The 23,043-nt window shown below is 40.7% G+C and overlaps 2 protein-coding genes across 39 annotated transcripts in view; one reads left to right on the forward strand and one right to left on the reverse strand.

Moving 5' to 3' along the window:
* Positions 1-7,538, reverse strand: part of SDCCAG8 (SHH signaling and ciliogenesis regulator SDCCAG8) — a 242,240-nt gene extending 234,702 nt beyond the window's left edge. For 13 of the 16 annotated variants that reach the window (XM_035281021.3, XM_054248379.2, XM_078357214.1 and 10 more), the window contains exon 1: positions 6,683-6,865. In XM_035281021.3, coding sequence (XP_035136912.3) covers positions 6,683-6,749 — 67 coding nt within the window. In that variant the 5' untranslated portion in view covers positions 6,750-6,865. Of the gene's footprint in view, positions 1-6,614; positions 6,866-7,397 lie in introns of those variants that run through there. The other 3 variants (XM_078357215.1, XM_035281020.3, XM_035281022.3) reach the window with 2 other exon arrangements.
* A 125-nt stretch (positions 7,539-7,663) lies between these two features.
* Positions 7,664-23,043, forward strand: part of CEP170 (centrosomal protein 170) — a 137,218-nt gene continuing 121,838 nt past the window's right edge. For all 23 annotated transcript variants that reach the window (XM_078357202.1, XM_078357204.1, XM_078357205.1 and 20 more), the window contains exon 1: positions 7,664-7,890. The gene's annotated coding sequence lies outside the window, so the exon portion shown is untranslated. The remainder of the gene's footprint in view (positions 7,891-23,043) is intronic.

Consider the following 23,043-nt stretch of genomic DNA (forward strand, 5'->3'; position numbering starts at 1 on the left):
TGCCAGCAGCACTCATCTCTACCCCCAATTGTGACAATAAAAAATAAAATAAAATGAGATCAATAAAACAAGACAGTTTACAGTCTCGAGGAGAGACTTGCTATCACACTGACCACATTACTACACTGTAAGTGTTGCTGCCTCTTGACAGAAAATGAGTGTGACCATGTGGCCATGAGCTATTGTGCCACAAGAGTGGTGGTGGGGAGGACACAACCTGAGACAGTGCCATGATGGGACATATCTGATCCATGTGTCAGGAATAGGTGTTATGTCCATCAAAAGCATGAGCTCAGAATTCATATTTAGCTTAATTTTGTTTCAGGGCCTAAGAGCAAGACTTGCCCTAAGGCCATTCCTTTAAATAGCCAGTGGGCTCTGATGAAGTTTGACAATCATCTGGGTTGCTTTAGCAAGTGCACAAATGCATTTCCAGATACTTTCTATACTTGTGGACTCTGAGAAGAGTCATCATCAAGTAAAACGGCAAAAACCTGAGCACAAACTGGTGATGTGATCTGAGTCTTTAAACATCCCAAGATAGAATAGTATTACTCTCAGTATCTCAATACCTGTTTCTGACAAAGAACACGAAAAAGTACCCTTCCAATCTCATGACACTGAACCACAGCTTGGATTTAGGTTATTCCGGGGATGACTACTTACTCATAAAACACTCATTTTTTTTCTGGTTGCTAAATCCTGGATTTTGCCTATTTTATCTCATCAGTAGTAGGAAAGAAAAATTGAGACTGTACTTTTAAATTCTAGTAAAACAAAAGATCATAGAAGTTAAAAGTACTAAGAAAAGCCAGGCGCAGTGGCTCACACCTGTAATCCCAGCAGTTTGAGAGGCCAAGGTAGATCACTTGAGGCCAGGAGTTCAAGACTAGATTGGGAAACATGATGAAAACCTGTCTCTACTAAAGATTAAAAAATCAGCTGAGTGTGGTGGTGATGCCTGTAATTATAGCTATTAGGAGGCTGAGGCAGGAGAATCACTTGAACTCCAGAGGAGGAGGTTGCAGTGAGCCAAGATCACGCCACTGCACTCCAGCCTGGCTGAAAGAGTAAGAACCTGTCTCAAAAGAAAAAAGAAAAGCCACATGAGTATATAAAACAAAAAATGAATATGCATAATTTGATTATCAGCAAAAAAACTCTTAGGCTTATGTGCGTATATTCACATATATAGAGTATACAGCGAAGAATATTTAAAAATCCAGAAAACATGACAAAAGCAAAAAGGAAGAAAAAAGAAATACAAGTTTTATGAAAAAACAGGAACATTTATTTGAGTTACACACGTTTTCCTAAGTCAGCCAAAGATCCAGATAATCCCACTGCTGGCCCATCCACTGACCAAATTCCTGGCTAGTAAGATTAACACAGCCCTTTTACAACTGAGAGTCCTTCCCTGGTAGGGGAAGGACGCTCTGCAGGATCTGGATAGATCTAATCGTATAGGAGTAAAACATAGGAAGTCAACCTTATCTCTGGTTTTCTTGAACTAAATCAATTCATAAAGACAAAGCCCATCCTCAAGATTACATATAGTTTTTTCTATATTCGTTCCTCTCACTTTCTATGTACCTGGTTCAACTCCTTCTCCTCATTTCCATAAGACAAAAACAGAGCCCTTATCATTCATCTGGTTCAACCAAGTGTTGACGGAAGGAACATTTACGACCCAAGGGTCAGAGAGTGGTGTCCAAAGGGGAATCAGGCTCTGGGTGTGTTTTGCTTGGCTTCCTTCTTGGAAGAAAAGAGGGAAAAAGAGAGAAATAAAAGAAGCAAAGAGGGAGGGAGCAAGAAAGAAAATGTTTTTAGAAAAAGTAGAAACTGGCCAGGTACGGTGGCTCACGCCTGTAATCCCAGGACTTTAGGAGGCCGAAGGCGGGTGGATCATGAGATCAAGAGATCAAGACCAGCTTGGCCAACATGGTGAAACCCTGTCTCTACTACAAATACAAAAATTAACTGGGCGTGGTGACACATGCCTGCAATCCCAGCTAGTCCGGAGGCTGAGACAAGACATTTGCAGTGAGCTGAGATTGCGCCACTGCACTCCAACCTGGCAACGGAGCGAGACTCCATCTCAAAAAAGAAAAAAACAGAAACTGCCCAATTTGGCCATAAGTCTCATCATTTCCCTAGTGTCTTCCACTGATTCCATCACACCTTTTGATCATTTGCTTGGCACTAAAGGCAGGAATTCTCACATCCAGTCCAAACTTTTCATTTTACAGATAAGGAAATAGGAATCCAAGAACAGTTTCCTTAACTTGCCTACAGTTACACAGATGATTATCAGCAAAGCAAAGTTAGATCAGTGACATGGCTCCTAGTCCACATTCTCTCCTCTGACTCCACCACACTCTTCCCATAAATTCATCTGAAGACCGAAACACCAAAATGTTGAAAGAAAAGGGTAAAACCAGGATGCAAAATGTATGTAATAAAGAAATTACGAGTTCCTGTCATCCAAGAAGTTTGTTTCATTTTCCCTTATACGCACCCAACCAAAGGTGGCTGGGAATTAGGTGAGCAGGTCATGTATACAGGTTTTGTTGATAAAACTGTATCTATTCCCAACCCTGAAGCAAGAGATGAGATGTGATTCCATTATTAAGACTAGGATACTACATTTCTAGCAAGTTCTCTCCTTTCTGATATCCCCTTTCACTCAAGTGTGCAGTACTTAAAACAGAGCCTAGATTGCCTGTGATTGTGGCTTTTCTCACTCTTTCTCGGCCATAGAGTAAATGAACACCTAACCATACTGCCAAGAGACCTCCCAAATCACTTCCAGTTCTAGATTAAACTCTGTGGCTCCCAGGATACCCAGGATATGTATACTTGTAACCACACTGAAAACTTTCAGACCCTTTACTATGCAGGAATAATACAACAGATGTGAGGGGGGCAACAAAGCCTTCTGTTTTTTCTGCCAGAACTCTTGTTTTGAAGAAGAATCGTTAAACATCTCCAATTTCTTGTAAAGGGGAATAAGTGACCAAAAGCAAGAGATATCTTTTGAGAAGTCAAACAGCAAATACACTGAAAAGTGTAAGGGGATGGATGAAAGGTGAATGTGGAGCTGCTCCAAGATCATCAGGGTCAAGGAGAGGCAGGGATCTCATTTTAAAAGCAAGAAAGTGGCAGGATGCAGTGGCTCACGCCTGTACTCTCAGCATTTTGGGAGGCCGAGGTGGGTGGATCACAAGGTCAGGAGGGCACGACCATCCTGGCCAACATGGTGAAGCCCCATCTCTACTAACATACAAAAAACTAGCCAGGAGTGGTGGCACACGCCTGCAGTCCCAGCTACTCGAGAGGCTGAGGCAGAGGAATTGCTGGAACCCATGAGGGGTGGGGGGGTGAGGGGGGGTGGGGGGGTGCTGCAATGAGCTGGGATCACACCACTGCACTCCAGCCTGGTGACAGAACAAGACTCAATCTCCAAAAATGAAAAAAATAAAGAAAAAAAAGGCAAGAAAGTAAATGCTGATTTGGTTTTCCCATTAGAACTTCAAAATCTTGATATATCATAATAATATCATAATAGTACCAAAATTAAAGAAATGAGGAAAAGATCCTTTTCAAATGGAAATATTATCACAGAAACAGGAAAAGCATTTTGCATTTTTATACGGCTACTTCCTAGCTAAATATAAATGAGGGGTTGTTAGCACTGACTACGTCATTTACAAGCCAGAGGAGTAACTGGTGAGGAAAAACAAGTAATGTTTATTAGGCTTCCATTAATCATAAACTAGGCAAGACATTTTGAGGAAATAATGGTGGATAGACAAAATCAAAACAAAGTAAGACATAGAGCTTTACACTGTACTTTATCTTACTACATAGTAATACAATTATTAAATTATTAGGCACACTCAAAATAAGGAACTGCCACATAACTCCACCATTGCTAATCAAGAAACAATATTTAGCTTTAAAGGGCATTATCGGCAGGGCATGGTGGCTCATGCCTACAATCCCAGACTTTGGAAGGCTGAAGCGGCAAATTACTCGAGGTCAGGAGTTTGAGACCATCCTGGCCAACATGGTGAAATCCAGTCTCGACTAAAAATACAAAAATTAGCCGGGCATGGTGGCCTATAGTTCCAGCTACTCGGGAAGCCGAGGCAGGAGAATTGTGTAAGCCCGAGAGGGAGAGGCTGCAGTGAGCCAAGATGGCCCCACTGCACTCTGGCCTGATGAGACTCCATCTCTAAATAAATAAACACAGGAAATTATACTACTCAAAAATGGCAACTTATATTTGTGAAGAACTTCTGACTGTATTTAAGTTCAGGGTTAAGTCAGTTTTGTTTCCTTCCAGAAGTTGTTATATAAGGTAACATACAAAAATAAAATTGCTACTAAATAAATAATATGTTGTGAAAAACCCATACACATTTCAGGCTACACTTCTTGATTCAATGTTAAAATTATGACCACATTTTTTTTAAAGTTGTTTAACTTTTTCTATCCCTTGTATTTGCTCTTGGTGAAATGTCTCCACTACCTTATACTGTTATGAAACTAAATTTAAATTTTATTTCAAACTAAAAAACGTATTATCCTTGAATGAAAACTCTTCATTCTGTAATTATTGAAAGCAGTACCACTAGTATTAAATGTATTACTATAACATTAATTTAAAATGAACCCCTTTATTACGTAAAAATGCCTAATGATAAATAGCCTCCAACAATTACATAAAGGCTTAAAATAAGGTCAAAGGCAGAGAAGCATCAGGAAAAACTTTCAATGAAAACAAAAAATTGCCCAAAATTACTCATACCATTGTGCATATTTTTCTTGCTTCCAAATGAAAAGTTAAAAGTCCTTATTTCGTATCTAACAGCTCTTGAAACATTAGTAGGTTGAGGAAGGTGTTAAGACCAATTTTTTTTACTCCTGCAGTGTGAATACTGAGAATGTCAGTTTGTAACACAATTGACAGACATAACAATCCATAATAACCCTTATAAAATCTAGAGTGATGAGAATATAAACTTTCTGATATTTAAAAACCTTCACTTTGCTCTAAGTATCAAGTATAAATAACAACATTTAATGAGGGCTTGTCTACTAAGCACTGATCTCTACCCTTATTTTCTAACATAGTAATCTATAATTTTTTTTTATTGTCTTTCTCCCCAACTAATCTAGAGACTCCATGGCAATAGGAACTTTGTCTTGTTCCTTACGGCATGTGGAGCACCTGATATGCTTAACACATAGTAGGCACTGACATATAGTAGGCACTGACACATAGTAGGCATATTATGAAGTACACCATATGTTGCAAAACTTAAGCGTTCTAAATGTCGTAAATAGCCATGACCTAGAGGGTTATGAAAATGCAATAGAATGGAAAACAGAGTTTATTACACTTAGAATAAAAATGCTTCAGTGAAACAGTTTATATGTACATATGTGTCACATATAAAATTTCTTTTTTTTTGTTTTTGAGACCGAGTCTCACTCTGTCGCCAGGCTGGAGTGCAGTGGCACAATCTCGGCTCACTGCAACCTCCGTCTCCCAGTTTCAAGCAATTCTCCTGCCTCAGCCTCCAGAGTAGCTGGGCGTACAGGCGCACGCCAGTTTCACCATGTTGGCCAGGATGGTCTGGATCTCTTGACCTCGTGATCCACCCGCGTCAGCCTCCCAAAGTGCTGGGTTTACAGGCTTGAGCCACCACGCCCGGCCAAAATTTCTTACTATAGGTAAACATTTTAAGAAGTCTTAAAATTACTGCTTCATGGGGATTATTTCATTACTTCATTTGCTCCCCACAGTAACGCTGTGGACAATTCCATAACTTCCATTATAACAGAATCGAAATTTCTAGATGTTATATATGCTGTCCAAGGTAACAGTGCCATCTAAAAGTACAGACATTATTAAGTCCAACAGAGCTGAAAGGGAAATAAAGTACAGACATTACTTGTACAGATACTTGCTCATACGGTAATGTAGTAAGAAAATCTGAATTAAAAAGGTTTTGATAATAGTAATTACGGCTTGATTAGTAAAGACAAACCTAAGCTTTGAAGGCAGACAAGCCTGATAATACCTGACGCTGCAACTAACTAGCTGTGTGGGCTCGAGCCTGTCATTCAACCTCTCTGAGCTTTCGATTTCCCCATGTGTAAAATAGATATGTTCAGCTGCAAATGATTAATTGCATGCAAATAGCCTAGAACAATTAAATGGGGGCTGTAGTGATTTAAATAATTAGTGTCCCCAACACACACACACACACACTGATCCTACAAATCACATTCAATCCACTACGCCATACTTTAAATGTGTAAAAACTGTGAATCTGACTTTTACTGGATTAAACAGCAAAGTATGGAAACTGGGCAAAAGTGACATAGAGCCATCCAAGAGTTTCTGCCGTCGCTGGTTGAGAAACATGCCCAAGTTAAGATCAAGGAGTTGGTTCAGGTAACTACGGGAATCTAAGGAAACAACGTTGCTTAACTGTAGAAACAAACTCAAACTATTTCATCCTCCTCAAAAGATCACAGCAACACCCATCTCGCTCCTCTGTAGCCTAGCTGGGGCAGAACGCAGGTGTTAGGAAACGCACCTGGTCTGCTCCCGCCCTCTAGGCCCCGGGCACCTCGGGGCTAGGAACAGAGGTTTGGAGCAACTCACCCCGGAGACTCCGTTGATACTGCCCCAGAATCTCCTCCAGGGTAGAGTTCTCCGGGGACTTCGCCATGCACACTCTAGGCCCAGAGCTGGGAGTTACGGGGGGAAATGTCCAGCTTTCTCGCTTCCGAGAACAACAGGCCCGTGGCCGGGGAGCGCCCGCCCCCTTCCTGCCGCGGCTGTCACAGGGGAGCCTAGAATCCCGCACGGAGCTCTTGGGGGCTATTCCCACCCACTGGCCCTCCCGGTGGACGTCGGGAGTTGTAGTCCTCAGGTGCAGAGCCTGCAAGCTTGACAATTCTGAGAGCCTTCCAGCTACACTACAATTCCCAGAGACCACCGCGCCACAGGCTCTAGCTTGGACGGTTTGGCGGCCACAGCCTGTTGCCAAGAGACAGGTTTCCAGGCCCCGCCCTTTTTCCTGCAGCCCAGCCTGGTTTAGTCCCGCCTCCATCCCATCCTTCAGCTGCCTGGACCACCCAAATGTCAGAAAGGGCTCACTGAAGGCCTTGACGCTTGGAAATTTGCTAACATGCAGCAGTTGATCCCTAAGTCTACTCTAGGACTCAGATAGTAAGCTCTGAACCCTGCTTCAGTTGCGATATTTTTCAAAATGGTCGAATAAATCCTCAAGAAATAGAAACTCTAAAATCTTCCAAACAGCCTAGATTGTAAAGGCGGCCGACACTACAACTCCTAGCATGCCCAGCAACCGGACCTCCACTTGGAGTTGGCGCTCTGCCCACTGGGAACTGTAGTCCTCGTTGGTTGCGGTCCCACCTAAAGCCAAGGTCCTCTTCATTGTTTAAGCTGGTCTCTTGGGGCACGCCTGCGCAGTGGCCAAGCTGGAAAAGCGAGTGGGTGAGACCCTCGCACAACCCCTTTTCATTGTCTGTGTCTGGCGCCTGCGCAGTAAGGGATCGCTGGAACTGGGCAGGAGGAGGGGATCGGGTCCGGCTCCTCGCCATTTCCCGAGGCGCCTGCGCACTAGGCAGCCGCTCTTTGCCGTTACCGCTATGTGTGGGGCGTGTGTGGAATAACGTTATTGCCCGGCGGAGCTGAGGGCCCCGGAGCTCGACCGCAGCGGCAGCGACAGCGACGACAACAGCGGCGACGACGACGACGAGGTCGGGGGAGGACGGCGTGCGAGAGACTCACGGGACGCGACGCGCCCCGCCTCCCCCGTCCGGTCCCTCTCTCCACGGTGAGGGGTAAGTGATGCGATCGGCTGCTCGGTGTGGGCGCCGCTGCCTCCGCGGCTGCTTTTCCACATCCTGCTTCTCTGGTTTGCGGCGAGGACTCGGGCGCGGCCCGCCACGGGGCGGGGGTGCGGGGCTGCGGGGCTGGACCGCGAAGGGGGCGCTTCCCGGATGCTCCGCGCGGCGCCGCCACCCCCACCCTCTCCCGGCCCGGGACCGGGGGGCTTGACAGGGCCACTCCTCCCATCCCCCACCCGCCGCCCCCGGGAGCTCCAGTCCTGCGGGCCCCCGGCTTTCCCGAGCCCTTGCCCGCCGCCTCGGCGTCTCCTCAGTGCGTTGAATCATTTTCAGCTTTCGCCTGGCTTTGTGCAGCCCTCCCCCCTCCGCCGTAGCAGTTTGCTAGGGGTGCGGGCGGAGCATTGGAGGGAATGGCTGCGCGGCCGCTGGGGAAGGGATTTCTCCCCGATTGGAGCAGCTCCCGGGGCCGATCCCTTTTGTGTGGCTGGTTTTGGGGTGTGAGGCGGTTGGCGAGGTCAGGCGAGGAGCCTTTCGGACGCGTCGGGAGGGCGTGGAAGACGCGGTGTCATGCACCGTGCCAGGCGACTGCACCCCGCGGAGGCTCTGGCCCCGTAGTAAACCTGGGGGAGGAGAGAGTGGCTTCCTGTCGGCTTCATTGTCCTAGGATTCAAATATAGGGTCTGGGTACGGTTCGCTTCCATTTTATGCAAGCGAGAAAAAAAATAACATTTGCAGCTGCCTAACACAGGGCGGGAAGACGTGGAGATTGGATTCGAAGTCACAGAATCTCTGTTCAGTGGTGTTTCGTAGAGTTTTATTTTATTTCATTTTTTTGAGGAATGCAAGGAAGACAGACTATGTCTGCTGGAGTCCAAGTACTGCCAAGGTGATCAATATAAAATTACTAGATGACGTTGGAGCCTGGGCTAGAAAGGGCCTGACAACGAAGCTGTTGTGTCAGGGAAATGAACCAGCAGAATTGTTTTCTCATTGGGCGGGTAATGCATTTATGTTCCTGAGGGAATAGACACATCTTGCTGTTTTATTTTTTAAGCAAGTAAAACAAACGAAACAACTGGCCCCGTATAAATCTGTTTCCAAAGTTAACTCATTTTTATTCTCTTAATGGAAATTCAGACATTGAGGAGGAATTTGGCGAAGTGGATGATACATTTGATTGAAAATGCATCCTTTAAAATGATTTCCTCCTTAAGCTTACAAATGCATATGGCCGTTTGCTGGCGTTGCTACTTGAAACACACCAGAAGAGAAAATAAAGCAGGATGGGGAGGAGCAGGTGGAGGAATAATGTGAGGTGAGAGAGTTACATTGTGACTATAGTATCTGGATCTTCACTGGTATATCCCGAGCTGAATATGCTTCAGAGACTTAGGAATTCAGCCCTGGAAACAGTGCATTGATGAATAGCAAGTTATGTATTTTTCTGTCATTATTTTTAAAAAGTAAAACTAGGGTTGCCTTTAGTTCTTCCTAACTTTGGAGATAACACAGAAGAGCCTAAGCGCACTTGACAGAGGAAAACACTCAAACACGGAAAGTTAACTGACTTGTCTGCCCAAGCCAAACTGCTCCTGTAAGGCAGAGCCAAATGAAACTGAAGGTCCATTCCACTGAAGAGTGATCTTTCCTGTGTCCCCCTGGCCCTTTGACCTGCGAAAATGTAGAGAAAGCTTCCCTACGTGCTCCTTGAGTATGCTGTGACTGCCCATGAACTTGATTCTCACCGTTGTATTTATCTAGTTCTTGCCTTTGTCATGTAAAAGTAGGAATTCTCCTGAAATGGACCTTTAGTTTTATAAAGTAACTTACTAAATGAGGAAAGATGTCCTAACATGTGCTTTTAACAAACCGTTGCAGTGTTTTCCTTACTACTTAATAGTAGCTGTATTTTAATATTATTTCTTGAAATTCATTAGTATTCTATAGTAGTATGATGATCAACTCTATAGACAGTGTTGAAAATAAAATTTCTGCATAACAAGAACCTATAATGTTTATTTTGTTACAATTAATGAGCTGTGATCATTAACGGATTTTTAGTGATTACTTTCAACTTAGAATTTAACTTTTAAGATGTATTAACTTTATGTTTCTTATTGGGTTGATTTTACCATAAAGTGCTTTTTATCTTGCCTTATAATTTTAATCGTTTCATCTTACATTGCATTTTAATAGACCTTTTTAAAGGATATATTGTTTATATTAAATTTCAGCTTTAAACATCTGTAACTAAATTTCAGTGTGTGGAATTATATGCAATCATGCTTTAAACGTATTTTATTGGTAAATTTCATTGTGTTCTGAGATTATTTTGTATGTAAATAATCTGCCTGTTCCCTATTTTAACATGAGATAGTGAATTTTTTTTTTTACTATAAACTTTAGCATACGTTCTGCATATTAATCCTATTATGGTACTTTTTAAAATTCTGTGCTTCGTGATTTGTTTGATTTGTTCTAAGTATGAATTTCTTGCTCTTTTTTATCTGCTGAAAAAAGAACTTGTTTTATTGTTGTATCTGGTTGCAGTCAGATAATGCTTATCTGGTACTAAATATTGTACGTGCTTAAGCTGTTTTGTCAAAATGATTTTTATTTCACAAAATTGTATTTCTGAAAAATATTTTTTCTTTACTAATTAATATGTAAAGACTTCTTTCTCATCTGTCTTGAACAGTGGTATGTTAAGCAGTGTACTCTTCAACTGTGTATCTAACAGACAACATATTTAATTGCCAACTAAAATATCTGTACAGTTGCAGATTATTCTGGGAGTGTGACAAAAGAGCAGTTACATGCCATTTGAAAAATGCTTAGTGAGTAGATAATATCGACTGGAGCATTCAGTGTTGAACTGTTTCATTAAGAAATGGGATACTCTTGATGGAAAGAAGTATCAGACCATCTTTATTTCATCAACAACCAAAATTTTTATTCGAATACCCTAGGTTTTGATTTATTTACTCACATATTTCATGAAGGATTGTTCAGTGATGAGTTAGCCATTATGAGAGATAAAAAACATCTGTCCGGTAGTGTGGTTGATTAAACTGGATATATTGTCCAGTTTAGCTGAAATGTTTTAGCCAAAGCCAGTGACATAGCCAACGTATGTTACTGGTAAAGCCTACTTTTATACTAAATAAAGGTGGAAAAGCAAAAGCAAATTAAAGAAAAAAATCTCATAAAATTTACTTCCATACAAACAGGGATTGCGTAAAGTGTGGAAGTGGAAAAGAATCTCAGGCATGCATTGTTTAGGTCTGAAAAACAATTGAGACATAGAAGAGAACAAGTCATTTTATAGTATATCAGTAATTAATAAATGATCTGGAAAATATTATCCTTTGAAACACAATGTTTATTGAATAGTTGAATAATACCTACTATATATTAAATGTCTCCTAAGTGCCAGGAAGTATATATGTGTGTGTGGTATGTGTATATTTAATTTATGCATCAGACTTCTAAATTAAGGTATTATTTTTACACATTGAGAAAATTTGAGGCATAGAGTTAGTGAATAACTTTGCCTCTGTGTCACACATGACTAAGTGATAGAGTCTATAACTGAACCTGTGTCTTTTTGGCTAAAGCCAAAATTCTTTCTACTCATCTTTTTTAGTAAGTAAAAGGGTACCATTTATTTCCTTACTCTGGTTCATAAACTTTTAGAATTGAAGGGAACTTTAGAAGTCAGCTCCTACAATGAGCCACTCACTACTCTGAGATGTTATTGGATCCAACTTCTCCATAACCCTTCCCTAGACATAGGAAACCCTGTTCAGCTTTCAAAAAGTGTAAGAGGAAGATCTTACTTAAATTGAGCTAGTAGCTGCTTTTACTATATAACTTCTTCTCACTGGTTGCAATTCGTCTTTAGGAGTAAGATGGAGTAAGGTTTTTCTCAATATATTAGCTAGACTTTCTTTTGTCTAAATGTTACAACACCTGCAGCTTCATATGGCTTCCATTGCCATCCTCATGTCTCTCAACTGGATTCATTCAGTTTTGTCAGTGCTATTTGTGTTCTGATCTTGTTTCCATATTTAATTCTGCAGTTATGGTCTGAACGTAAAGTGCAGTGAAATTGTCCCTTTCCTTATTTCAAGACGTACATTTATGTTTGAAGTCTAAAGTTGTACCAACTCTTTAACATCAGTAATTGTCTTTGCTAATTCAAAGCAAAAGAGAGAGACAGAGGGAAATGTTATATGGCTTTACAAGTTATATTTATGTAATTCAGGGGATTATTATTTGAGATTTTGTTCTGCTTTTCTAATGTTCAAAATGGCTTTTATTAAATAATAGTGGTCGTAGGTGTTAAGTTTCTTTTGATATTGGTCATGGGGTTTTATTTTCTTTTCGTGTTCTTAATTAACCAATAAAAAGTTGGCAGCCTTGATTCTTATTTTGTTTCTGAAAAATTGGTCTGGAAACCACTGATGTAGTCAACATAAATCAACATTTTGACACTTAGCTAGATCTCTCCCGTTGTGTATATACACACAGATGATGTTTTTTAAGCAGTATTTTACCATTGCTCCCTATTAAATTTCATCTCCTTGAATGTAGCCATAGTTAAAACTTGAGATCTTCTTGAATCATGATTCTGTCATCCAAGGGATTAGCTTTCCTTTCTGGCTTTTTGACATTTATAAATTTAACAATCCAAACTTCTTATGTCTTCATCCTGGCCTTATACTTGATATAGCCAAGGACAAAGCCATGCACATTTATAAATAGAATAAATGTTACATAAATAAAAGATGTTGGGAGGAAAGGTGACACAAAAAGAATGAAAACCATTTGGATGGCTTTGTTTGTTTGTTTGTTTGTTTGTTTGTTGAAAACAGAGTCTCACTCTGTGGCTCAGGCTGGAGTGCAGTGCCATGATCTCAGCTCACTGCAGCCTCCCCCTCCCGGGTTCAGGCAGTTCTGCCTCAGCCTCCTGAGTAGCTGGAACTACAGGTACATATCACCACACCGGCTAATTTTTGTATTTTTAGTAGAGACCACCCACATATATTTCACCATGTCGGCCAGAATGGTCTTGATCTCCTGATCTGATCCACCTGCCTTGGTCTCCGAAAGTGTTGGGATTACAGGCGTGAGCCATGACATCTGGCCTTGTTTTTTAAATTAAAGAGAAAATGATTATATCCTTCAGTAGTAAAGGAATTAGGTGAAACTTACAATATGATGGAGGATATGGATAATTATTTTATAATAAAAGTCAAGTGAGGATAGATGCTATGAAGAAAAATTAATCAGGGTAAAGAGACAGTGAGGGAGGACTGCTATTTTTACTTTATTTTCAAGTGTTCAATTCATTCAGGTAGTTTAAAACATCAAATAGTATTTTGAAAGGAAATAACATGAAAAAACCTCTTCACCCTGTATCTTATCTGCTGAGTTACCACTTTTGCCAATCCAGTAAGTAGCTATTGTTATTATTTCTTATGAATTCTTCAGTGAACTTTTTTTGTTTTTGAGACAGGATCTTGTTCTGTCACCCAGGCTGAGGTGCAGTGACATGATCACAGCTCCTTGCAGCCTCAATCTGCTGGGCCTAAGCGATCCTCTCACCTCAGCCTCTTGAGTAACTATGACTACAAGTGTGCACCACCATGCCCAGCTAGTTTTTTGTAGAGATTAAGTCTCATTTTGTTGCCAAGGCTGGTCTTGAACTCCTGAGCCTAGGTGATCCTCTTTCCTCAGCCTCCCATGTTCTAGTATTACAGGCATGAACCACCGTGCCTGGCAGTGAATTTCACTTCAAGCAAATATAAATATATATTTTGACACAACAAAAACAGTCTCTTTATCCACTATGCTACATCTAGAGAGTTATCTTAGAGTGCTTAGGGAATCCCTCTTTCTAAGGTGACAGCAGAGACCTTGCATTAGGTAAGGAAGCAAACCACGTAGGTACCTGAGGGGGAGTATGCAGTGGTTCTGAGGCAGGGATGGGATGAGTGAATTTGGAAAACAAAGAGCCCACTGTGGCTGAAGGAAAGTGAGGAAAAGGTGCTTATAGGAGGAAATGAGGTTGGATAGAGATTTTATTGGTTGGTTTTAAGTGCTATGAGTGTTGATTGGAGGATTTTGAGCAAAGCAAAAGAATTGGGTTCTGGTCATTCTTTAAAACACTGGGAACCATGAGATAAGCTATGAAATGACTGGAATGATCTGGTTTAAAAGACGTTAATGAGTGACAGTAGTGGCAATAGTGGAAGTTACCAGGTTTTTTTTTTTTTTAACATTTTGGACACGTTAAGTTTGACATGTCTATTAAACACCCAAATGGACACATCAAGTAGACAGTTTGTAGTCGGGAATTGAGGGGAGAGGTTTGGACTGAAGATAGGTAAATTTTAGCATCACCAGTAGACGAGGAGATCTTTTGGGTAGGGAGTTAGACTGAGAGGAGATCCAAGAATTGAGAATTGGTACTTTCCAACATACAAATCTGAGCAGAAAAGAAGGAGCCATTGAGGAGAACTGAAAAGTGGCCAGTGAGGTGTGAGGAAACTAGAAGAGTGTGTTGTCCCACAAGCCAATTAAATGAAGTATTTTTAGAGATAAGGGGTGATCAATCTCCTGTATCACCTTTAATCACCTAAATACTTCGTAAGAAATCAGGCAGTATTCTCTTTCTGTGTGAATGGCCTCTGAGAAAGCAATTTCCTTTCTTCAATCTGGTTTGTCAACATGAATGTTCATAATTATTCTCCCCTGGAAACTACTAAAATCTAAATTCCTCAACAAAGTTTTACTCATAAATAGGCCAATGCTGTTTCCTCTGTGGATGGGTATGGCTGCTGCTGCCGCCTCTGATGTTTGAACAGAAGTGATGCTGATTCGTGAGAACAATTTATCAGGAAGCTAGTGATATTCCAGCTACTTCAGAGGTTTTCTGTGGTAGCCAAATGAGGTCGATGTAAAAACCAAATGAAAGGTATAATTGCAGGTAGGGAATCTCCGTCACTTACTGCCCCAAGTGTGGTACCAACTTGATAGTGTTAGATTTGAAGAACTATGTTGGCAAATAAAAATATTTTTTCATTCTGAGTCTGTAGGAATAGTTTTTTACTTCCTGTGCATTCTGTCCCCATGGGCAGTTTTGCACATGATTTTATAATATTCTTGTGGGTAAAGAAAAGGGCTTGATGCTAGAAAGACGGTAAGAACAACCAGGCTAGGTCCGGTGGCTCACGCTGTAGTCGCAGCACTTTGGGAGGTCAAGGTGGGCAGGTCACTTGAGATCAGGAGTTAGAGACCAGCTCTGGCCAACATGATGAAACCCCATCTCTACTAAAAATACAAAAAATTAGCCAGGCTTGGTGGCATGCATCTATAGTCGCAGCTACTCGGGAGGCTGAGGCAGGAGGTTCACTTGCACTCAGGAGGTGGAGGTTGCGGAGACCTGAGATCACACCACTGCTCCAGCCCGGGCAACAGGGTGAGACTCCATCTCAAAAAAAAAAAAAAAAGCAACCAGGCTTTGAGATAATAGCTTTTTTCCCTAATCCTAAGCTCATCCTTTAATTCTAAACAGTGTCAAAATAAAGAGAATTTACGTAGAAAAGTAAGCAAGTTAAAAGGCTTCCTTTTTTACTGACTTTTTTCTGGGAGGTGTTCAACTGAGTAATGGTTTGTCACATGTTACATGGTATAGAAAAAATGCAAATTCAAAACTGAGAGACTGGTTAGGGATTTTGAGCTCTAGGCAGCCAGCTAGAAGCTGATTTGAGGAAACAGGAGGATAGGGGAAATGAGTCCGCTTGATAATAATGGGGTAAAGCACAAAATACTTATTTTGATGAAAAGGGAACATTGTGAATACAGGACTTCCTGTGGCAAGCTTTTTGATGCAATAGGACTATACCTTCAAAATATATAGGTATCTTGAGGACCTTTGTTAATATTTGCTGTGATCATTGAATACTTCTCATTGGATTAAAAAAAATGCATATAATGCACGGCAAATTGAAGGCCTCTTTATTTTTTAATACTTTTTTTATATTACCTATCTAATCCTTATACATTGCAGAAAATTTAGAAAACAAGATTTTACCATTAAGTACTAGCCAATAATCCCGTTATGTATCCTTGTCTATTCTGGTTTAATTTGGTAACATTTTATCGTAAGTTAAACTTTCTAGCTGTAGTTTTTTTTGTTTGTTTGTTTTTTTTTTTTGAGACGGAGTTTCGCTCTTGTTACCCAGGCTGGACTGCAATGGCGCGATCTCGGCTCACGCAACCTCCGCCTCCTGGGTTCAGGCAATTCTCCTGCCTCAGCTTCCTGAGTAGCTGGGATTACAGGCACGCGCCACTATGCCCAGCTAATTTTTTGTATTTTTAGTAGAGACGGGGTTTCACCATGTTGACCAGGATGGTCTCGATTTCTTGATCTCGTGATCCACCCGCCTCGGCCTCCCAAAGTGCTGGGATTACAGGCTCAAGCCACCGCGCCCAGCCTCTAGCTCTAGTTTTTAAAGGTGGTACAGAATCTGTCTTCTCAAACATGTAATCTACTTATATACAATTGATGGAAATTAAAGGTTTTTGTTTTGTTTTTGAGATGGAGTCTCGCTCTGTCGCCTGAGCTGGAGTGCAGTGGCGTGATCACAGCTCACTGCAACCTCCGCCTCCCAGGTTTAAATGATTCTCTTGCCCCAGCCTCCCGAATAGCTGGGATTATAGGCACGTGCCATCATGCCCAGGTAATTTTTTTGTATTTATAGTAGAGACGGGGTTTCACCATGTTGTCCAGGCTTGAACATCTGACCTCATGATCTGCCCACCTTTGCCTCCCACAGTGCTAGGATTACAGGTGTGAACCCCTGTACCTGGCCAAGGTATTTTTAAAATTGTAAATAACAGGCCACGTGCGGTGACTCATTCCTATAATCCCAGCACTTTGGGAAGCTGAGGTGGGCAGATCACTTGAGGTCAGGAGTATATACATGTTAAAATCCTTTTTGGGTAAAAATAACAAATTTAAAAGGCAAGTGACAATCTGGGAAAAAAATTTTACAGTATCTATTACACAAAAGTTGTTAAAAGTAAGCCTAGCAGAGTGACACAACAGAAGCATGGTGATCCTAGAATTTGTTACCAGTGAATATAATGATGAACATTCCCTTAGAAAAATAAGCAAAAGGCACACACGCACAAGCAATCTTTTTCCTTTTTTCTTTTATTCTTCCACCACTGACATATGAAATTGTGTGTTTCTTCATCCCTTCATTAGTGCTGAATATTACATATCTTTTTAAATTTTGCTTTCTTTTTTCTTTTTTTGAGACAAAGTTTCACTCTGTTGCCCAGGCTAGAGTGCAGTGGTGTGATCATGGCTTGCTGCAGCCTAGACCTACTGGGCTCAAGGGGATCCTCCTGACTTAGCCTCCGAAGTAGCTGGGACTGTAGGCATGGGCCACCATGCCCATCTAAGTTTTTTATTTTTTATAGAAATAAGTTTTTATAGAAAGGAAAATTTCTCATTTCCTTTTCCTTATGAAATAATCTCACTACATAGCATTTATTAAATATATGCCTATATTTTATTGTATTTGTGATTTGAATTTTCACATACAAATGTCTTAATTTGTAATTTCTTTAAAATGTATTTAGCAATATATAGCCTGTTGTGTCAGTTTATTGCATAACTCTCCATAGTTTTTGATCTCTTTTTTTTTTCTTTTTTTGAGACAGGGTCTCACTTTGGCCTCCAGGCTAGAGTGCAGTGGCAGGATCTTGGCTCATTGCAGCCTTGATCTTTTGGGCTCAAAGCAATCCTTTCACCTGAGTCCCCCATGTAACTGGGAATACAGGGCACACCCCACCATGCCCAGTTAATATTTTTGTGTTTTTGATAAACATGGGGTTTCACCATATTGCCCAGGCTGGTCTCAAACTCCTGAGCTCAGGTGATCTGCCCGCCTGGGGCTCCCAAAATGCTGGGATTACAAGCATGAGCCACTGTGCCTGGCCCAGAGTTTTTACTTTCTAAACTATTTGTTTTTTAATTTCCTCTTTTCACTAGAGTTAAATTGGGTGATAAGTTTTTGAGGGTGTATGTATATGAGAGCGAGTGTGAGATAAGGAGCTGTGTTGGGGGGTTATTCTAGATTTTTTCTTTCTTTTTTTTTTTTTTAAGAAAATTCTCAAACTTACAGGAGAGTTGAAAGAATTTCACAGCGACTACTCATACACTTACCATCTTGATCCTACCAGTAACACGATACCAGTTTTATCACATATCTAGCGGTTTATTCATCATTCTGTTCATCACTGTATCTTATATTCTGAAGCATCTCAAAGTAAATTGCAGATATTAGTATTTGGGTGTGTTTAAGAAAAGTCCTCTTAAATTAATTGAGACTAATTATGTTTCAGTTTTACATTTTCTGAATGTACTGTTGAAATATTTTACAATCAATCACTGTTAATTAAACAAAGTTAAAAAAAATGAACATACTGTTTTTCACTCCAGTGGTATTGGTGAACTAGGTGTTTCTGTAAATAGCTAGCTAACTAAATTGACCCGGATGACATCGAGTTAACTCCTTTTGGGGGTGGGGTATGTGTGTGTGCATACGTGTGCGTGTGCATGTGTGTGTGTTGTCCTCTACTTCTAAAGAGGAATGGTAAGTTGAATTTTGTTTTTGTTTTTTAAGCTGAAGAGCTATATAAGGAAGCATATATTGTTTCTCTAATAACCTTTAATAGCAAATCCAGGAGTAAATTATTCATTCTAAATTTTGTATCTTACTACCTTCCACTTCCACTATCCCCCTACCCTTCTTCGCCTATGTGAGGAATTCTGTGTTGGGCTATTCAGTAAAAATAAGAGCCCTTGCTTAAAGTTTTACCCTGTGACTCTTTGCTTCCTTCCTTCCTTTCTCATTCCTTCCCTCTCACTCTGTTGCCCAGGCTGGAGTGCGGTGGCATGATCATAGCCTACTGCAGCCTCAAACTCCTGGGCTCAAGTGTCCTGACCTCCCAAAGCACTGAGATGATAGGCATGAGCCACCACACCTAGCCTTTACCCTATGATTCTAAGTGATGTGTCACAAATTCCAGTATGTTAAGGATCTACTGTAAAGAATCGAGAATTCAAAATGTATAAATTGGGAGGTCAGAACAAATAGAATCCAACTCGGTGAAAGGTAAATAGAGTAAAATTTAGAACTTTGGGGAGGGCACCATACCCTGGGGACAAGGGGATGGGACTGTTTGGTATCTAGCAGAAGCAGGTCTAGTGTTTGTTGTGAATAACATTTGGAACATAATTCATTAATAGAATCTGGCACCTTTTCCTAGTAGATATGAGATCAATTACAAGTTAACATCCCCTTCCCTTCAAATATAATGAGATGAGAGGCAGGAATATTTCATCAAAGAGTGCTGTTTTGACAACTATTTCCTTTCATCTCCTCCTCAGCTGTCTGTTTTTTGTCACTAGGATTTCTAATGTTTGACTTTTCTTTCTCTCCTGTTCTTGGGCCCGGTTTGTAGTCTCCTCCTCCAGTCTACATTCTAAATCAGTACATGGTGCTTTTCCTGTGCTCTAATATCTTTTCTGTTTGTTTCTTTTGAATCTCGCAGTCGGCTTCATAGCCCACTCTCTCTACCTCTCCCCTCCCATATTGTCAACCCATGCAGTCTAAGCTGAAGGAGTCTATTTGAGAGATTAGAAAATAGGCTTTGTGTGTGTGTGTGACAAAGTTTTGCTCTTGTCACCCAGGCTGGAGTGCAATGGCACGATCTCAGCTTACTGCAACCTCCATCTTTCGGGTTCAAGTGATTCTCCTGCCTCAGCCTCCCCAGTAGCTGTGAATACAGGCACTTGTCACCATGCCTGCCTAATTTTTGTATTTTTAGTAGAGACGAGGTTTCACCATGTTGGCCTGGCTGGTCTCAAACTCCTAACCTCAGGTGATCCACTCACCTCAGCCTCTCAAGGTGCTGGGATTACAGGTGTGAGCCACCGTGCCCAGCCTACGTTTTCTTGATGTAGTTAGGAAAATCTCTTTATAGCTCTCATCATATCACCTTTTATATTCTAAAATACCTTTGTAGAAGGTGAAGCATTCCTATCATATGTCATTTTAGTTATAATGGCATTTTTATAAGAGAAGGGATGTTAACACTGTTTTATAAGGCGATTAAATTACTAGTGCCTGGTTTTTCTGATTTGCACTTTCTAGTTGTTTTTTTTTTTTTTTTTTGTCTTTTCTTTTTTTTGAGATGGAGTCTTACTCTGTCACCCAGGCTGGGGTGCAATGACATGATGTCCGCTTACCACAACCTATGCCTCCCAGGTTCAAGCAATTCCTGTGCCTCAGCCTCCAGAATAGCTGGGATTACAGGCGTGCACCACCACGCCCAGCTAATTGTTTGTATTTTTAGTAGAGATGGGATTTCACCATGTTGACCAGGATGGTCTCGATCTCTTGACCTCGTGATCCACCCGCCTCAGCCTCCCAAAGTGCTGGGATTACAGGCTTGAGCCACCGCGCCCGGCCCAAGTTTTGTAGTCTTAATGTGGAGCATATTTGCAACACTTGGTCTGAGCTGAATTTGTGATTCAAAATATTCATATTTCTTAGTACTTCTAAATAATTCATGCAAAAAGTTATGTTTCATTAACTTTCTTTTCATTTTTATGTTCAGAGGCGCCCTCCTGCACAAAATAAAATTTGCCTTCTGCAATTCTCTGTTCATGTAGGTATTATTAAAACTGTGAATTTTGTTTTCACAGTGTGAAAATGGAATTTTAAGCACTTTGTTGTATAAATTAGTGCTTCTGGCTAGGCACGGTGGCTTACACCTATAATCCTAACACTTTGGGAGGACAAGGCAGGGGGATCACCTAAGGTCAAGAGTTTAAGACCAGCCTGGCTAAAATGGTGAAACCTCGTCTCTACTAAAAATATAAAAATTAGCTGGGCATGGTGGCGGCCACGTATAATCCCAGCTAAGGCAGGAGAATCACTTGAACCCAGTAGGCAGAGGTGCCAGTGAGCTGAGATTGTACTATTGCATTCTAGCCTGGACAGCAGAGCAAAAACTCTGTCCCAAAAAAATAAAAATATAAATAAGTGACTACTTCTTAATCTGTGCACAAAAAAGTCTGTAGAATTAAAAAAAAAATACAGATACCTATATGTTACCAGTTATAAGTTCAAGTCTTCAGATATGAAGCCTAGACATTGATAAAAACATAATACACATAAAAGTATGTATTTATTGTGCTTGTATTAAAAATCTCCACAAGTGATTCTAGGTAGAAGAACCATTGGCTTAAGGTGATCTCCTTAACCAAGGGTCTTCCTAGGAAATAAGGGGGAACATCTAATGGTGATAGCCACTGCTTAACTTCAGAAGTAATGAGATGAATACTGAAACCGATCAGATGGGTCACTTACTGCAATTCTAGTGTGAATTGTATTAAATGGATTGTATTCTTTTTTTTTTTTAGATGGAGTCTTGCTCTGTTGCCCAAGCTGGAATGTAGTGGTGCAATCTCAGCTCACTGCAACTTCCACCTCCTGGGTTCAAGCGATTCTCCTGCCTTGGCCTCCCAGGTAGCGAGGATTATCGGCATGCACCACCATGCCTGGCTAATTATGTATTTTTAATAGAGAGGTTTTCATCATGCTAGCCAGACTGGTCCGAAACTCCTGACTTCAGGTGATCCACCCGCCTCGGCCTCCTAAAGTGCTGGGATGACAGGCATGAGCCACCACACCAGGCCAGATTGTATTAATATTACTGAGTAATTAGAAAATTCCCAATGAATTTTATGTCAGATTTCTAATACTGGCCGTTGGCCTACTGATAAAACTTTACCAAAAAATTTTATATTGTGCCACAAGTACCTATTAATATTTATTGAACATTCACTAAAGTTTCAGGCATCTGTGCAAGGTACAAGAGATACCAGAATTACTAAGTAATAGTCACTTTACTCAAGCACCTCAACTTATAGGGGAAAATAGACAAAAATAAACATATTTTATACAAAGAAGCTTAGGAGTTCCTGTAGGTATATTTGAAGGGCAAGATAGCTGATCAGAATTGGGAGGCTGGGAATTTTATGGAAGTGTTTCTGGGGGAAGTGATTGCTGAGAAGTTCAATATGACAGGTCTTGGAACAGAGTAGAGCTTTCACTTCTAAATTCAGTTGAGCATGGAATACAGGGAGGAGTAGAGTAATGCGGGGGGGTTACAGGGCTTTTTATGAAAATTGAAGTTTAATTCTATCGAGCTCTACAGGTAGCTATTGAAAATTGAGGAGTAAAATTAGTAGATTTGCTTTTATAAATGTAATTTCGATAGCTGAAGAAAGGAAAGATTTGGAGAGTGGGAGGCTAGAGGTGAGGGGTTCAGGTAAAAGAGTTCTACAGTAATTTGTTGGTGAGTACCAGTGGGATAAGAGGAATGGCACCAGGAAAGATACCTAGGAGGTAGAATCGAAGGGGCATGATGACTTACCTGAAAATAGCTAGATAGGGAGAGAAAATACCTGGGCAGTTGGTGATGTTATTCACTAAGACACAGAGAATAGGAAAAGAGGCACATTCATTAGAAAAAGGGGTTCTGCTTTTTAAAAATTATGAGAAGGTCATGAGGTCGTTGAATGGAAAATAACTAGTAAGCAGTTAGAGGTAAGGTCTGGATCTTGTAAAACAATTTTGACTTAAAATTATATGTATGACATTATAGTTAGCGATATTGGAAGTCCAGGGTTTTCAAAGAAGTCCCGAAGGGATTATGTATAGGGAAGTAACCCCTAAAAAACAGAATTTAAAGAAGAAGTGAACACTTTCAAAGAGATTGAGGAGTGCCCACAGAAGAGAGAGAAAACCAGAGTGATATTTGTAGGAGGCAAGAGTGGTCAAAGATATTGAGAGGTAATTTAAGATAGGAATACTAAAGATCGTTAGATTTAACACTTGGGAGGACATTTTAAACAGTTCTTCAAATTCCAAAAATCACTTTGACTTTGGAAATTCAAGTTTACTAATATGTTGACTAAATTCTGTTACAAAATTACTTTCTGATTAGATGATTTTTGTCTTTAATACATATATATATATATATATATATGTA

The sequence above is a fragment of the Callithrix jacchus genome, chromosome 19, assembly GCF_049354715.1.
Source record: "Callithrix jacchus isolate 240 chromosome 19, calJac240_pri, whole genome shotgun sequence".
Taxonomy (NCBI): Eukaryota; Metazoa; Chordata; class Mammalia; order Primates; family Cebidae; genus Callithrix; species Callithrix jacchus.